Source organism: Xyrauchen texanus, chromosome 3, assembly GCF_025860055.1.
Source record: "Xyrauchen texanus isolate HMW12.3.18 chromosome 3, RBS_HiC_50CHRs, whole genome shotgun sequence".
Classification (NCBI taxonomy): Eukaryota; Metazoa; Chordata; class Actinopteri; order Cypriniformes; family Catostomidae; genus Xyrauchen; species Xyrauchen texanus.
Window position 1 is genome coordinate 7,743,039 of NC_068278.1, and position 18,973 is coordinate 7,762,011.

Genomic DNA, 18,973 nt, shown 5'->3' on the forward strand with positions numbered 1-18,973 from the left:
CTTTCACTGTATGGACAAAAAAAGCCTGGAAATTTAGCTAATATCTCCTATTGTGTTCCAAAGAAATAGAAAAATCATATGGGTTTCATTTTTCATTCATTTTTTTAACTACTCAAAATGTACAACAAAAGTGGACCATATGACTCATGCACTATATTCCAAATCTTCTGCTTTCAAATGATAGCTTAGAACAGACTGAAAATCTCTCAAATATTTGTATATGATGATGTCATTTTTGGGTAGACTATCCCTTTAATGGCTGTGTATTCAATTGAATAAGTAAACTAAAGTGACAACCAAGAAAATTTTGTGGATTCTACTCCCACTTGAGGGAACCACGATAGATTCTGCAAAATAAATTCTTTTGCAGTTTAAAAGCAAACCACACCAAATAGGCTGACTCATCCATTACTGGAGCAGGAGAAGGAATGTATGGAAATATTTCCTTTCAGGGTGCAATTTTCTTCATGGCTGCCAAACTAAGAAAATGCACAGCTTGCACTACAGTGCGTTCCATCAGCTCACTTGCCTAGTCGCCTATTCTCATAAAATAATAAAAAAAAAAACATCTGTGAAATGCATAATACCCTTTTCCAAATAACCTAGATACTCTTTTAGCCATTACTTGCATCCCCATTTCTAGGCCTGTGACCCAACAGCCCTAGTCACAAAATTTGGAATGCTAAGGAATCCTACTGGAACCAGTCCTATCGGACCTTAATGAGAATTTTATCAGAGGGAGCATAATACAAAACTGTGAGAAAGCATAGTTCCAAAAACAATTATGAATCCCAAATAGATAAAGTGCTCCTGTTTATCCAATAGGATATAATTAGATCCTTAAATGATTATTATTTGTTCCCATTATGAGCGTCTACTGTTTCCAAATTATGATTTCTGAAAGGAATCCTATACATACTTTCACGAACCCCGCTCCCTCGCTCCGCCCCCTCAAGCTTCCACGCTCGTTCCGCCCCCTCGAGCTTGCACGCTCTTTTTGCTTGCTCGAGCCCTCACGCCCACTTTGCTCCTACTCGCTCACATGCTCGTAGGCAATCTCCCTTCCTCGAGTTTCTCACGCGTTTCAAATCCCCCAGAACATTATGACCACCTGCACTCGCGTCATCAGCACATTAGATTCACCTGCACTCGTCTCATCACCTGTCATGGTTTACACCTGCACTTGCCCCTATATATACCACTACCCTTTCGTCTCACGGTTGTTGGTTATTGTGTTCTAGTTTACCCCGCATCTTCGCCCCCCGCTAGTCTCGTCTAGTTTTATACTCCTCTCGTTTAGCTCTACCCCTTAGCTTGCCAGCCCCCCTTGTTCCCCTGTCTTTTCCTCTCGCTTGTCTTGTTAGTATATTTATTCCCCGGCTTCGACCTCACGCTCCCTTTGACTACTCTCTCCCGGATTGCCCCCTTGTTTATATCTTGATTCCCCGGCTTTTGACCTAACGCTCACCCTGACCATTCTTCGCTGGATTTGCCCTTGTTTTGTACTGTTGCCTGCTTTTATTTAATAAAGCAGTTTTTCCCCGACATTGTGACTGTCTCAACTTGTGTTCGCTACAGAATAACCAACCGTTACCGAAGACAGTCACAATGCCCCGCGCTGAGGATTCGCGCAGCTCACTAGAGCGGAGGTGCACGTCACATTCGGCGCGAGGAGCTACATTTTGGAGGCAGGACCGAGCGCTCGCGGCCCAGGGGCAGCAGGTATGTTCTTGGTCTGATTTATGTCACCCTGTTTCACCTGTGTCTGCACCTGAGCCCGTTTATGCCTCCAGTGCATTTCTGACGCCGTAAGCCTTCAACCCCCTGAGAGGTTTGATGGCTCTTCGGGTGCTTGCCAAGGGTTGTTTATGCAGGGCAGCGGTTGTAGAACTTTAAACCGTGCCCTTAACATTATGGACCCAGCGGCCCAACTCTTGGGTTTGCGTCAGGGGAGTCAACCCTTGGAGGCTTATGTGGTTGACTTTTGTGCCCTATCTATCCAGGTGAATTTTGATGAGGTGGCTCTAAAAGACATTTTTCAATATGGACTGAATGAGCCAGCCTCATCATTCATGCCTGGTGGTCGCTGCTCTCTCAACCTGGCTCAGTTTATTGACCTCGCCCTACTGTACGCTGGTTCCTCGTTTACTGTGGGGGAGGCAGAAACTGAACCAGCGCTCCACACCACGGCCCCCGTCTCGAAGCCTACCACGGCCCCCGTCTCGAAGCCTACCACGGCCCCCGTCTGGAAGCCTTACACGGCCCCAGTCTCGAAGCCTGGCACGGCCAGAGAGACAGCGCCCATGCCCGCCACGGCCAACGAGCCAGCGCCCATGCCCGCCACGGTTCTGCTCCGCCCCCAGAGTCTTCCACGGCTCTGCCGGGTTCTGCTCCGCCCCAGAGTCTTCCACGGCTCTGCCGGGTTCTGCTCCGCCCCCAGAGTCTTCCACGGCTCTGCCGGGTTCTGCTCGGCCCTCAGAGTCTTCCACGGCTCTGCCAGCCTCTGCTCGCCCCTCAGAGCCCTCGCGGCCACCGCCTCTCAAGTCTCCCAAGGCTCCTCCTCCCAAGCCTCCCAGGGCTCCTCTCAAGCCTCCCAGGGCTCTTCCTCTCGAGCCTCCTAAGGCTCCTCCTCTTGAGCCTCCCAGAGCTCTACCTCCCAAGCCCCCCAGGGTTCTGCCTTTCAAGTTTCTCGAGCCTTCCAAGGCTCCTCCTCCCAAGCCTCCCAGGGCTCCTCCTCTCGAGCCTCTCAGGGCTTCTCCTCTCGAGTCTTTCAGGGCTCCCCCTCCCAAGCCTCTCAGGGCTTCTCCTCTCGAGTCTCTCAGGGCTCCTCCCCCCCTCAAGCCTCTCAGGGCTTCCCCTCTCGAGTCTTTCAGGGCTCCTCCTCCCCTCGAGCCTCTCAGGGCTCCGTCCCTCGAGTCTTTCAGGGCTCCACCCCCTTCCAAGCCTCTCAGGGCTTCGTCTCTCGAGTCTTCCAGGGCTCCTCCTCCTCCCGAGCCTCTCGGGGCTCCGTCTCTTGAGTCTTTCATGGCTCCCCCCCTCGAGCCTCTCGAGCCTTCCAGGGCCCCACCTCTAGAGCCTCTCGAGTCTTCCATGACCTTTTTCCCCGAGCCTCTCATGGCTCTACTCCCAGAGACTCCAGAGCTTCCTAGGGCTCCGTCTCTCGAGCCTCCTACGGCTCCGCCTCCCGAGCCTCCTACGGCTCCGCCTCCCGAGCCTCCCACGGCTCCACCTCCCGAGCCCCTCACGGCTCTGCTCCCAAAGACTCCAGAGCTTTCTATGGCTCCGCCTCTCGGGCCTCCTACGGCTCTACCCCCCCGAGACTACAGAGCCTGCCAGGTCGTCGCCTCGGGGACCTCCCACGGCGCCACCTCCATTGGCTCCACCTCCTGAGCCTTCCAGGCCTCTGCCTCTAGAGCCTCCCACGGCGCCACCGTCATTGGCTCCACCTCCAGAGCCTTTCAGGCCTTCGCCCCTAAAGCCTCCTTCGGCTCCACCTCCAGAGCCTTCCAGAACCCCACATCCAGAGCCGCCTACAGTGCCGCCTCTGACGGCACCGCCTTTCACGGCTCTTCCCTGGCCCCCTGACCCTGTCCGGTGGCCCCCTGACACTCTCCCTGTCCTGTGGCCTCTTCCCTGGCCTCCTGACCCTGTTCCTGTCCGGTGGTCACCTTCCAGACCCCCTAGATCTCCCGACCACCCGCCTGTCCGCTATGTTCCCCCAGACCTTGCCTTGATACTGCCCATTGACCCCATGGACTGTCTCATTTCCCTCTGTGCCCCTTGGACTGCCCTCAATTTTGTTTGTGTGTTTTGTGGGTTGTCTTTTCAGGGTTTTTTGTTTGTTGGGTTCGTCCAGCACCACTTCCTCGCAACCGAGCGCGGCCGTCAGGAGCCGTCCGTTTTAGAGGGGGGAGTACTGTCACGAACCCCGCTCCCTCCCCTCGAGCTTCCACGCTCGTTCCGCCCCCTCTAGCTCGCACGCTCTTTTTGCTCGCTCGAGCCCTCACGCCCACTTTACTCCTACTCGCTCACATGCTCGTAGGCAATCTCCCTTCCTCGAGTTTCTCACGTGTTTCAAATCCCCCAGAACATTATGACCACCTGCACTCGCGTCATCTGCACTCCTGCACATTAGTTTCACCTGCACTCGTCTCATCACCTGTCATGGTTTACACCTGCACTTGCCCCTATATATATCACTACCCTTTCGTCTCACGGTTGTTGGTTATTGTGTTCTAGTTTACCCCGCATCTTCGCCCCCCGCTAGTCTCGTCTAGTTTTGTACTCCTCTCGTTTACCCCTTAGCTTGCCAGCCCCCCTTGTTCCCCTGTCTTTTCCTCTCGCTTGTCTTGTTAGTATATTTATTCCCCGGCTTCGACCTCACGCTCCCTTTGTCTACTCTCTCCCGGATTGCCCCCTTGTTTATATCTTGATTCCCCGGCTTTTGACCTAACGCTCACCCTGACCATTCTTCGCTGGATTTGCCCTTGTTTTGTACTGTTGCCTGCTTTTATTTAATAAAGCAGTTTTTCCCCGACATTGTGACTGTCTCAACTTGTGTTCGCTACACATACATTCCTTTAGGATTTTTGAAGTACGATATCCACAGATCTGTAACCTTAGACATCACACATCCACCTCACGTATAACACGATAATATGTCTTTAAACATCCCAATATATATTAATTACATCATGATTGAAACTGTGACAAACACATGAGACAGATTCAGCATGTCTGCGAGTGAACAGTTTTCAGTTTCAGTCTTTTTTTGAGCCTCATTAAAGAGGCTTTGATCGCACTGAGCAATGACGAACTTAAGAATCTGCACTTATTTAGATGACCTGCTTCTTCATTATTTAAATGACACACATAATATTAAAACTCACATAGATAAGTACAGATATTGATACAGGTTTCTAGTCAATTGATACAATATAGTGAGATAAAAGCATAGCCATATATCAATATATTATTGTATTGGCAGCTCTAGGCAACACATTCCTAATGTTAAGTCATCACAAAGAACATTTGGGGAATAAAATCACAATGGGTCTTAATGGCCATGTTTACACAGCAGCAAAATACGGTAGCATTCACACACAGAAGGTAGTGTGACAAGGTCATTCAATATCCTAACTGACACCTGCAAATGTTCAGGTCTCACAACCGCATTCTCTGCGAACCTGTACTGTGTGAACAGAACCGCACTGGACAACTAGTTGTTAGTCACGTCATATAATGTGAGAGCCACTGTGCACTGTACATGAGCATGTCTTGTGTGTTTCATGTGGGGTTTCATTAAATCATGGAGACAGAGATATGAGCTGTGTCATGCGAATATCCAAACGCTGTTTTCCACTGGCTGCTCACGGGCACTCCGCATGTGGTTAAAAAGCATTCAAACCTGCTGTCGGTATATTATGCTCTGATGGTGAATTTGGGCTTCATTTGGACTTGATTATTTAATACCCCAGAGTCAATTGTGAAAAGACATGCCGGCGTTATGACATCACCATCTTTGATATTTACTTCAGTCACTGTCACAATGGATACAGCTGTAAGAATATGGTTGTGACTTCAGTTGTTCACATCACTACTGTAAGCTGTTGTATGTACAGGACATTTAAAGACTCACACCTGTAAGTAAGTCTCAAATACTGACTGTGTGAATGTAGCCAATGTTTATTGGAGTGGTGCAGTTTTACAATAACCTGTGTTTGCCGTATCCATCCATTTACACAATCAAAAACACTCACCCATCCATCCATCCATCCATCCTCCCACCCATCTAATCAAACCCACCCACCAACCCATCCATCCATATAAAGCCACCCACCAACACATCCAGCTATCCACCCACCCATTCATCCACCCACGCAAAAACGTGTCCTGTGTGAATGGCTTCTTACTCTTTATGCTCTAGGTAAATTTGTTTTTTCCTGTAGTAGATTACAGGTCAGGGGTGAGATTAAATGTGTTAATTTTTACTAGTTAGTTAAAAAAAAATGAATTGTAATAAAATTGTTATGTTAAATTGACAACCCTTATATATATATATATAGGCCTCCACGCATTATTATTATATAAATATAAGTATTTAAATACACAACTAAATATATTTCATGGAAAAACAATATCTATTATTGGTTAGAAATATTAACTAATACATTTTCTCAATTCAAATTCAATTTTGGATTCTGCACACAAACAAACAAGATTAATATAAATGACCTTTGACCAGTTGTATGATAATTTTCTTACCAGTTCTCTGTGGAGCAGCAGCTGTGAATATTCGAGGGCTCATGTTGTGTACAGCTGAATTTGATGTTGCGTTTCGGCCGATCTCAATGCTGAGGAAAGTCTTCATGTTTGACTCTGGTTCCTCCCGGGTGTCCTGCGTCCCTGAAGATGCTGTTCTCGCAGGAGTATGTGCTTCTTCTGAGGTGCTACAAGCACTCCTGACATTTTCAGTGTGGCCATGTGAGCCGCCCACTGTGGCATGTGATTGGCTGGAGAAAAGCTTGGGTTGGGCTAATACATTTTCATTGACATTCCTCCCTTTCTTTGGGATGGAGGAGGAGCAGGATGGGGTGTCCTGGGACCTGTCTGCAGACACTGTTGATGTAGGATGTGTGTTTGTAGAAGTAGAAGAAGCATGGGCATTTCTAGGAACATTCGAAACAGGTTCGGTAAACTTGCGCATTCGGTCACGTACAGAATTCGTACGAATGAAGGGCCCAGAGTATACGGTTTTGTTTTTGGAATCTGAAAAAATAAAAATAAAAATATATATACACAAAATATTTGTAATTCTTTGGGAAGAATACAAATGGAAACAAATAAGACAATTCTTTACATTCAATAAGAGTATAAAAATAGTGTATCAACTGAATGTAGAAACTATAGCTCTGATCAGAATTTCATGAGAAATGTTTGAGTTTACATTGAAATTTATAACTTTTGAATGCAGACTTTGGTATCTTGGCAAATCTGAGCCCAGATCTCTTCTAAAACTCTAGAAAAGACACATTCCTCGTTTATAAAAAAAAAGAAGCAGCAAAAATTGTGGTTACAATAAGGCAATGGAAGTGAATGTTACTAGTTCATAAATGTTAAAATTAGTGCTGTCAAAATAAACGTGTTAACACATTTATCGTTAATACAGCATAAACCAGCATAAACATTGGTTGAAAAGGTGGAAACTTTGCGAAATGTCTGCCCGGAGCCATTACACTTACGCACACACCACAAACACCTACAGCAGTGATTTAGTGTCAGTGATAAAGTGATAGAGAAAGGACCTCTTAATGCTATTTGTTGTACAAAACAAGCCTAGATGGAACTTGTGACAGAAATCAAGTATTTTTCATTCTAAGTAAGGCGCATTTTAATTACCACAGTAGAACAGAAAGTCTTAACTATCACCAAAATGCAGAATGAGACATTTTTGCCTAAAAGCACTTTTCATGTGGAGTTCAAAGCGCCACTGCCGATGACGCCCTGATTAATATTGTGGAGGAAGAGAGTATGATAGATTTAATGCCCATTGCAATTAATATGTAACCTATTGTGGGACTAGTTCTTTCAATTAGTGAAACTCCCACTTAAACTTTGGGAAATGTTTAATGTTACTTAACTTGGTGATATTTTAGAGCATTTCTATCTTTATACTGTGGAAGGCTTTGTTTTGAAAATTGTAATAAAGCATTATATTGTTACATGTTTTTTTTTCCCCCTAAGAAGTAAACAAATGCATTTTGACAAGAATAACTAAATTTAGAGTCAAATTTCAGCACTTTCAAAATGTGATTAATCGTGATCAACTACGAAAACTTATGCGATTAATTGTGATTAAAAAATTGTAATAGACTGACAGCACAAGTTAAAATACTCACTGTTTCAAAAGTATAGCCACAAGATGTAAAAATGTTATTTGATAACATGATATTAGTGTGTTAAAATCAGGGATATACCAGCATTGGAGCATTCACCAGATTACAGGGTTTTACAGTGTTACGTCTTCATGACAACAAAGTTGCAATATTGGATTTACTTTATACAGAAAAGGCTAGTAAGTGATTTTATCCCACTAAAATCATTTTAACATTTATAATGTTTACGTCTTGTGGCTATACTTTTGAAACTGTTCATTTTAATGCTTATTGACTGGCGACTGACCTTAACTTGCATTGAACCCAAAACATTTGTTTAAAAGGTGATGTGTGCAATTTTTTGGTGACATTTTATGCATTTATTCATTATACAAAAATTTGTTCTGCTTGTGTTTCACTAGTAAGACCTAGTGAATTTTTTTAAGGTTTCCCCAAACATTCCACCATCCTTCAATGGTAGGCCAAACAGATAGATCTGCCCCAAACTCACACCATTGGTGGAGCTGGTCAGGATGCCTAAATTACACTACAGAGCCTCAGACATTATCCTTTATTGGGAAATCAAAATACAAAGGGGGGAGGGGGGGTGTACTTCATGCCAGGGGCACGCCGGCCTGAGTGACAGGAGGAGTGTAGAGTGGAGGAGGGCAGGGCCAGGTTGGAACAATGCATGCCCGGTCCCCAATCAGCCAGATGGGTGTGCGCGAGGGATTAAGGCGGCCGGTGACGACGGTTCGAGAGGGAGAGAATTACAGGCAGCTGCTCTTTATGTTTATATTTGTGTGTTTTTCATTAATTTCTTTATTAAACTATTATTTATATTGTCAAGCCGGTTCTCGCCTCCTCCTTTCCATTGAACTGCTTTACAGGGATATTAAAGGGATCTCATTTGGACATTTTCTTTCCTATGGGTGATGCAGGATGATTTGTTCTCTTTAAAAGAGGAAGGAGAGAGGAAATACTGATTAAGCATTACACTGGACCGCGCCCCTAAGCTTGTGTATGCGGTAATGGCCCTATTAGGTCATAAGTAAGAGTAAAGATCTTGGGATAGAGCCCAAGGACTGTGAGGAGGTAAAAGTCTTGATGCTTAAAAAAAAAGCTGGAGGACATCAACTTGACTATTTGGAAAGCATTAACAAACACACACGATGCAAGGGTACATTATTCGGTGTATTGTATATATCTAGACTATTTAATTTGTACTAGATACTTGCTGCTGTGTATATTAGCTTGCCATGTATGTAATATACAGCCACAACATTAAGTCCACCAGCCTAATATTGTGTAGTTCCCCCAAGCGCCACCAAAACAGCACCAACTCGCATCTCAGAATAGCATTCTGAGATGATATTTTTATCACCACAATTCTACAGATCAGTTATCGGCGTTATCGTAGACTTTGTCAGTTCAAAACATTCTATGCATGTACAATGTGAATAGTGAGTGTTAAGCAGTGTTAGAAATGAACTTTTTCATTATAGGGCAATATTTGCCTCCTGGAATTTATTTTTAGAGGCATTTTTTACATTTATTAGGGCGATTTTTTTCTAACCTTATAAAATGGCTCTGCTTTATTTAATCAATTAACTGAATCTGAATAATGAGATACTGTTACTGATAAAACTATATCAACATCATATTTGTAAGGCTAGGCATTGGCAATGATTTCACAATTTGATTTAAAATAAAATCATGATGGGTAATCAATATAATACATGTATAATAATTACCAATACAATTGATTTAATAATACAAATTCCATATTAATATGAATGGTTTTGGGAAGCCTACTGCTAAAGCGAAAACCATAATTGACTCACTGGTGAGGCTTGTTTGAGGTTCTAAGCTCACAGAAAAAAGATCTGCTCACCTGTATCCTTACCATTAGAGACAGAAGTCATGAGAGAGTCTCTACTGGACATGACCTGTTGAAAAAGATTTATTCAAGATCAACTTCCCACAGCACAAAATAATACAGTTTTTCAATAAAGCAATTTCTGATTACAACAGTAATTACCATGCTTGCAAGGTAGCAGTTTTGATATTCCAAAAACATTATATTTGTCTTGTGATGACACTTGAGGAAGTATGTGGCAAGTTGTGTTTGGATAAAGGGAGACTTTAGGAGGACAGAGCTGTAGAGGAACAGTGCCTCCTGGTGTAACTAACAAAGCAACTGCTCCCACAAGATATCATTCACTTCCTCTTGCTGAGCTTATTACCTTTCGTCCTGAGATGTCTTCAGGCCTCTTGCTGGTCCCATTTAATGCGTAGTCTTTTGAACTAGCCCTGCTCCTAAAGTGAGTCATCTCCACACCATTATCAAGTTTCTTCAGGTCTTGCTTAATCTGCTGAGCTTCTGATTCCATGCCAGACAAAGATCTACCTGCGGTCAACTCCTCTCCAGCTGGTCCTGAGTGAGAGCTTTGGTCAGTAGTACAGGTGAAGGATTCGTGACTGCGGTCTGAAGCGCTGGAGTTCAGCCTCTTTCTTTGATGGGAGTCGCGGCTATCAAACGATTCTCCAGAGTCAGAACGCTCTCGGTATGAAGGAATGACTTCTGAGGAGGGCGAGCCATGGTCACACTGAATCAGTTGGGTTAGAGTGCAAGGGACTTTCTCTCTAACCTGTGGATCTAGTACTAAAACCATGTCAGGGGCCGAGCCTGTAACAGAACAGATTAATATATATTTGTTACTACACTACACCAGTCCAGTATTCAGATGCCTTTTTTTGGCAATCACAAGTGAATTTTTTGGCAATCACAAGTGAATCACAAGCGAGACACAACACTGTATACACCTGGTCTTAATTTGCCTTTTGAACACTTGTGTTTGGATTTCAAGTGGAGCAGAATTCTCAGTAATTTCAGTTGATTACTTGTATCAACAGAGCTTTGGGTGCTTTAACATCTAGGTTTCTCATAAAGACTAGTCTTGCGATGTGCTGTGATCTTCCTTTTGCGCAATTAACCACCACAGCACATTTGAAGCCATCAAGAGTCTTACTGGCATGATCACACACCAGTGAGAGCATTATTAGCATCACACCAGTGACATTTTGCAGGACTAGTTACATGTTAAAAGAATAAAGTCTGTTAACACTCGTTTCCTCCATGTGTTTATTACTATATTAAAATTATGCCCAACAAAACAACAAATGTTGATGGAGTATGACAACTCTTATGAGCCATCAGTCTTTCATGAGCTAACAGTGTGAGACTCTTGAGGGAAATCACAATGATATACACTCACCTAAAGGATTATTAGGAACACCTGTTCAATTTCTCATTAATGCAATTATCTAATCAACCAATCACATGGCACTTGCTTCAATGCATTTAGGGGTGTGGTCCTGGTCAAGACAATCTCCTGAACTCCAAACTGAATGTCAGAATGGGAAAGAAAGGTGATTTAAGCAATTTTGAGCGTGGCATGGTTGTTGGTGCCAGACGGGCGGTCTGAGTATTTCACAATCTGCTCAGTTACTGGGATTTTCAGCACAACCATTTCTAGGGTATACAAAGAATGGTGTGAAAAGGAAAAACATCCAGTATGCAGCAGTCCTGTGGGCTGAAAATGCCTTGTTGATGCTAGAGGTCAGAGGAGAATGGGTCGACTGATTCAAGCTGATAGAAGAGCAACTTTGCCTGAAATAACCACTCGTTACAACCGAGGTATGCAGCAAAGCATTTGTGAAGCCACAACACGCACAACCTTGAGGCGGATGGGCTACAACAGCAGAAGACCCCACCGGTACCACTCATCTCCACTACAAATAGGAAAAAGAGGCTACAATTTGCAAGAGCTCACCGAAATTGGACAGTTGAAGACTGGAAAAATGTTGCCTGGTCTGATGAGTCTCGATTTCTGTTGAGACTTTCAGATGGTAGAGTCAGAATTTGGCGTAAACAGAATGAGAACATGGATCCATCATGCCTTGTTACCACTGTGCAGGCTGGTGGTGGTGTAATGGTGTGGGGGATGTTTTCTTGGCACACTTTAGGCCCCTTAGTGCCAATTGGGCATCGTTTAAATGCCACGGCCTACCTGAGCATTGTTTCTGACCATGTCCATCCCTTTATGGCCACCATGTACCCATCCTCTGATGGCTACTTCCAGCAGGATAATGCACCATGTCACAAAGCTCGAATCATTTCAAATTGGTTTCTTGAACATGACAATGAGTTCACTGTACTAAAATGGCCCCCACAGTCACCAGATCTCAACCCAATAGAGCATCTTTGGGATGTGGTTGAACGGGAGCTTCGTGCCCTGGATGTGCATCCCACAAATCTCCATCAACTGCAAGATGCCATCCTATCAATATTGGCCAACATTTCTAAGGAATGCTTTCAAAACCTTGTTGAATCAATGCCACGTAGAATTAAGGCAGTTCTGAAGGCGAAAGGGGGTCAAACACAGTATTAGTATGGTGTTCCTAATAATCCTTTAGGTGAGTGTATGTCCTTCTTCTGCCACCGTTGTGCTGCTATGAATTCTGGGACTTATCCAATGTATCCTCGATATTCGGCCTGATCCAGAACACAAGAACATTATTGAGTATAGTTCTGTTCAGCGTGACGTCAATTTGTAGGGGAACCCGGAAGTCTAATTCACCATGGGTTCCCTCAGGATTTTCCTATGGGTTTTTATAGTGGGGGTTTTAATCTGTTTAAAATAAGGTCTGTGGTAAACATGATTTGATGAATGTGAAAGTTTTGTTCTACATCATAAATTACACATTTTTATCTCAAACGTGAAGCCGCTGTGCATACTTTAAACATTTTGAAAAGCATGTAATTCAATATAGCTTCAAACTTCACGTTTGAGGTATGACTGTATGTAATTTATGTTTTAGAACAAAACGTCTACGTTTTATCAAGTAATGTTAACCACAGTCCTTATTTTTCTCATAAATTCAAAAAACCCATTATAAAAACCAATAGGAAAATCCAGAGGGAACCCATGGTGAATGCTCTTCCGGTTTGTGGAATCAAAGCTGAACAGCTCTATTAAAATTCAATTTAGGCAGTGGATTATGACGTCGAATGTGTCCACGAGAATGTAGGAAGACATAAGAAAGCACATTGAGAAACAGCCTCTTGTGCTGCCGCATGTTAAAATCAGACACACTAAAGTATTTCCGCAAAGTTCTTGAGCATGTATTAATATTTGCGCTTCAGTTTTCTAATCTGACGGTAATTTCCTTTCGAAACGGCATGTAACTGGCAAAGTTGAAATCTCTTGTTTTAGCACACCAGTTGATTGACAGGTGTGTAGGTACCGCCTCGCTGCTGTTCAAATACAGATGAGGGTTTAGATTACAAGCCCAATATGGTCACATGCGTTTTCGAGATTTCAAGCAGTAATCTCAATATTGAGGAGAATGCGTAGTCACAGACACAGTGTTTACAGTTTTTGAGAAAATTAGCCTAAGAATGGCTTACTCTTAGTTTTTCTGCATATTAAGCATATAGGAGAAAGTGTTTGAAGACCGAAATGTACACTTCAGCTTGAAGTTCTATAAAATACAAATACTTCCTTTAAAATTAGTGTAAGTAGCACATATATCATTTTGAATACATTAGTTAAACAAACAGATACAAAATCATATTCTTAAACCAAAATATAGGTTCATTCACACACATTTTTATATTATTTTTATATAAATAAAGAAAATATAGGCAGCTAGATGCAGACCAAATGAACAGGACTATAGCCAAAGGAATGTCAGATGGTTATTGTAATGAGCTGTGCATGCTGGGTGGAGATAGAGACATTTCCTTTCACATTTCCTGAGTATATGCACACTCAAGAGCAAAGGCTGCTGGGTGGGGTGGGGGGTGGCTAGGACAGGGATATAGGCCACAGAGAACACATGGTGGGTGCAGGAAGTGACAAGTCTCTCATGTTCAGAGTCGATCTTTAAGCCTACTATAGCAAAATGTTACATTTATGCTCCACGTCACCATAAAGGTGGCTCCAATCAAAGGGGGAAAATCATTACAAAATGTAAAGACCTAAAATGTATAACCTAATTATTTCATTAAAAAACCCACAACTTCTGGCCAATGAATCTCCATGACATTTCCAGTTGTTCATCATTACTAGATAAGTTTTTTTTAATCAAATTGATAAAGACTGCAATCACAAAAAGTTATTTCTTGGCAATAAAATATTTTTCGGAACTAAACATATTAAGAAAACATTTTTTGCTCTATAGAAATATCCATAACTTTGAAGAGTTTTTAAAGATTTTATTCATTTCCCTGAATTTTCTGCTGATATTTCCAGGTTTTTCAAGACCGTTGGGAAAAAAAACATTACAATTTGTATTTCATCCAAATTGACAGTATTTCAGAGATTTACGTTCTCACTGGTCAAAGTCTATTGCCGTAATGAGAGAGAGCTAATGCTCTTTTAAGGTAACGCCATTTGTGAGCAGATCCCTGTAATCTGTATGACAGCAGTCTACCCGACATCCTGATACTTTTCACATCTGGTCAGGAAGTATCGTTCTGTTTCCACCATTCTCAATTCTCTGAAGAAGCAGAGCACAGTCTTTGCTTTTGAGAGTGCTTAATCTATGTCTTGCATTCTTTTCATTGTTTGCCCAGCCAGTATACCCTCCTTAAAAGGCCTTTTCAAATTTGCTTTCTTATATTTGAGATTTATGATGAGTGTTCAAAGTGCTGGATTTTTTATCCAAACAATCTGTTTAAAGCTGAAGTGTGTCATTTTTTTTGTTAAAATACTTTCTCCTATACCAGTATAATGTGCAGCCACACACTTAACTATAAGGCATTCACGTGCTTTCAAAACATTGAGTTTCTTTGGGCATCCCGATCAGCTTGACAAAGCAACATTGGCTCAACAAATGGTGTAAGTTTGGGGCGGGAGTATCTGTTTGTTTAACCAATGAAAGACTAAGGAGAGTTTGAACAAATCTGTTTGAAAATAATAATGCTATTAGCACAGAAATTACACACTTGAGTTTTAATGGGGTCATGTCATGAGAAATAAAATTTTCCTTAATATTTTGACTGATCAGCCACATAAAAAAACCATCAGCCAAATATTGTTTTGGTCCCCCTTGTGCCGACAAAACAGCGCCAACCCGCATCTCAGAATAGCATTCTGCTGTGATATTCTTCTCACCACAATTGTACAGAGTGGTTATCTGAGTTAACATAGACTTTGTCTGTTCGAACCCGTCTGGCCATTTTCTGTAGACCTCTCTCATCAACAAGGTGTTTCCATCCACAGAACTGCCACTCACTGGATGTTTTTTGTTTTTGGCATTTCATTCTGAGTAAATTCTAGAGACTGTTGTGTGTGAAAATCCCAGGAGATCAGCAGTAACAGAAATACTCAAACCAGCCCATCGCACCAATGATCATGCCATGGTCCAAATCACTGAGATCACATTTTTTCCCACATTCTGATGGTTGATGTGAACATTAACTGAAGCTCCTGACCCGTATCTGAATGATTTTATGCACTGCACCGCTGCCACACCATTGGCTGAGTAGATAATCGCATGGATGATTCTTGGTGCCAGACGGGCTAACTTTTACTCAGGGCAAAATTGTTTGATGTGGTGGAAATTAAGCCACAACTCTGGGACAGTCATAATTTACAAAAACAATTATAGAAATAAATTTACAATTTATCATTATTTCACTCTTTATTTATATTATCATAGTTTAAAACATGTAATAATTTGTATTTTTATAATGGATTTTAACAGTTTAACATTGAAAATCTGGGTCTGAGACAAGGCTAAAAAGATCAAATATACCCAAAAGGCATTTGAAAAGTACCAAAAATAAATGAAGGCCTGGTAAAAAGTTTACAAGTTAGTTTTAATGTGACCTTCATAAAACAAAAAGAAAAACAATGAATCTGTTTTTTTAATACAAACCAACCACTAGGACATGAAAGTGCCCAAAGTTATATAGAAGTGCCCATATACAGTTTAACATTATAAATTAATGGCTCATTATGTTTATGTTTGCATTGTTGGACTTAAATTACTCCATTCAATAAATTAAAGTTAACTGAATATAACTGACATGTCTAAGATGAGTATAATTGAGGTTTTGTGGCACTTTTATCCAGCATCATGTCCTGAGCTCTGGCCTAGTTGAGATCTTAATTTGATTACCATCTTGTTTGCTTTGTTTACCACAAGTTATGTGGCAGGCAATGAAGTTTGAAGATCCAAACTCCAGACGCATTCCTCTCCTTCAGCACAAAGAAAAACTCTCCACACTGTCAGACAAATGCCTGACTATCCATAGACCACAGCACAACAAACTCCCTCTGCCATAAGTTTTCTTTATTCATTTGTTTCCATTTTCCACCCAGAAAGCTCAACATGTGGCAGAGGCATGGATTTTCAAAGCAGATACCAATCTGGTCTTTTGATTTTGAGGTAACGTTTCATTGGATAGTTGGTAAGGAAAATGCATATTCCAAATTTTGGAGAGTCTCTGTTAGTTTTTCACACTGTGGTGCTATTAAAACATTGTTTCATTTGTAAGAGTGGCATGACATGGCAACAATAGTCATGTTTAAATCGAAGTTCCAAATTAAATTGATGAGGAAAATCTGAATAATCGGCAAAAAAAATTGCGAATATAGTAGTGTTTCCATTAGGGAATTGCACGAGTATTCGATTAATCGAGTACTCGTTCAGCTTGTAACAGTGGAGTTCGTGGGGTTAAATACAAATTATAATTAATTAATTTAATAAGATGAATTGAGCAAAGTGTATTTTTACATAGCCAACACATGGACTAATATAAATTAACACATCATACGTATACACAAACATTACAAATACAATTATTAATAAACATGTGCATGGGTGTGCGTGTGCATGTGTCAAACAGTATGAGATCTGAAGATGGTTCTCCACAGGCAACTCGTTTGGGGAAACTCCAGAGGTTAGGTGGAGAAACTGAAGAGCCAAATCCCTGGTTAACACTGCACACTTCTCCTCAACTTCTATGCCAGCACTATCGGCAATGAAGTATAGATTCCAATCAGTTGCTTTCGATGCAACGTGATCCTCAGAGATCTCAATCACCGAACAGTGATGCCGGACCTCTGTTGAATTGGACAGTGCATTGGCAGCACACTTCGATCAGACACTCCAGTAAAGTTTCCACCGCCTCCTTTGTTACTGCAATCAATTACACCTGCATTTCATTCCACTCGTTTTCATGTGAACGCCGCCCCTCCAATCTTTTAAAGTCTCTCATGGAGTCACCAATCAAGGTGATTAAGGACAGGTGCAAATGTAAATGTGTGATTTCGTACCGCTACAAGCTTTAAAGGTGCAGTCAGTAACTTTTGTCTTTGTGTCATCTTTGACACTGACACTTAGCGGCTTGGATGCAGCAAAATTTAAAATCAATAGTTTTCAGTTTCAGATGCCATTATATAAATTTTGTATTCACAGTCAGTCATGATTACTTTAATCAGTGAGTGAAAGTGTCCAATAACAGGACGGTTACTGAGATTTAGTGAGTAGTATTCGGCTGGTCATGTGATTCTAACATGGCAGCCCCCATGTGTCGACCCTCTCCATGTACAATAAAACAGCTTTTAAGGTTACTGATGTGACTATGATAAGACTATGAGTCTTGATTTTAATGCAAGTAGTCATGATTTCCAAGATATTTTGCAAAATTACAATTCATGTCTTCAGAAGTTAAACTTTTTTAATGAGGATAAAATGACTGAGTGCACATTTAAATATTCAACTTGTAAAAACACTACTCGAATATTGCAATTGTATTTTCCTTTGTGCTTTTGCCTGTCGTGGGCAACAATAAAACGACTTCTCTTATCTAAATCTTGTAGTTAAAACTTAACTTTTCACCCCCAAAAAACATTTAGGTTTAAATAAACTATTTAAAGTTATTGTATCACTTCAGAAGACAGGGAATGTATGCTTCTTTGAGAGAGTGCTAATGTCTTATTTTTTGTGTGTCAATTTTGAATCTAGATGTTTATGTATAGTGCTAGTTTTTTTTTATTTTTTAAATGGGTTCAAAGATTGAAGGTGGAACTTAAATTCTAAATTTCAAGTTATCGATTACTTGTTATTTTACGTGTTAGAATACTTGACTACAAAATAACTGGAAATGTACATCCCTAGTTTCCATCACATGTGTTTAAGGAAATAAAATAGCCACTTCAGGGAAAATTGTCATAAGATAGATATGAAAATTGTAGCTGAAGCCACTGAAGATACTTTTATTAAAAATAATGCATTTCCTGGGGTTAAGAGCGTGTAGACGAAATGCTCTGATGAACTAAAGCGTGTCAGACAGTTCTGGGAGTTAATTGACCCTTCGCTAAGCCTTGCCTTAAAAGCATTTCTGACCAATCCTGTCTTAGCAACTGTTGCCCCACTGCCATTTCTCTGAGAAGTGCTTCCTTTATTTTTACAATGAGAGCCTATGCAAGTAATGTGTGTTTGGGTAGTTTTAAGCATGATTTTATCAAACTTATGCAAAAACAAAACAAAAAAAACATGTCACTGGGTCACTTGTAATAGTGACACAAGGTGTCTAGAGAAGATACACACAGTGATTTTTATTTAAATAAATATTAAGAGCATGATATGGATTAAAGTGTGCCATTCCTCATTCCAAAATGAACTTATAACATCAGTGAGGACACCCTACATTAATTCCAAGGTAAATAAAAGTGAATAACTTTCAATTAAATGAGTTATTGATTCAGGTCTTAGTGAAGGTGATAGTAAATAAAGAGTTCACAGCATAAAAATGAGTGTGTTATGAGACGTTATAAGCAGTTCTTTTTAATTACACTAATGTAATTAGTAACCATAACCAAGGAGGGCGGAGCTTACCGAAGCGTCAATACTATAATTTTTAAGACAGGATCTGGCATTTCAGTATAACCAGAGCAACAATTGTGATGATATTGATGTATTCTCTGAGTGAATTACTGCATGTATTCACATGGATTGAGGCAAAGTCAAATTACGTTTTTGATGCACATCTATATTTTCTACATAAATTGTAAAGGAAT

At 41.4% G+C, this 18,973-nt stretch overlaps 1 protein-coding gene across 5 annotated transcripts in view; it reads right to left on the reverse strand.

The window, feature by feature from the left end:
- The window catches only part of LOC127621438 (smoothelin-like), a 106,284-nt gene that overhangs the window by 46,815 nt on the left and 40,496 nt on the right, over positions 1-18,973 (reverse strand). For 4 of the 5 annotated variants that reach the window (XM_052095032.1, XM_052095027.1, XM_052095056.1 and 1 more), the window contains 3 exons: positions 10,121-10,563; positions 9,769-9,823; positions 6,265-6,768 (listed from right to left, as the gene is read on the reverse strand). In XM_052095032.1, the coding sequence (XP_051950992.1) occupies positions 6,265-6,768; positions 9,769-9,823; positions 10,121-10,563 (1,002 nt within the window). The remainder of the gene's footprint in view (positions 1-6,264; positions 6,769-9,768; positions 9,824-10,120; positions 10,564-18,973) is intronic. The other variant, XM_052095039.1, reaches the window with a different exon arrangement.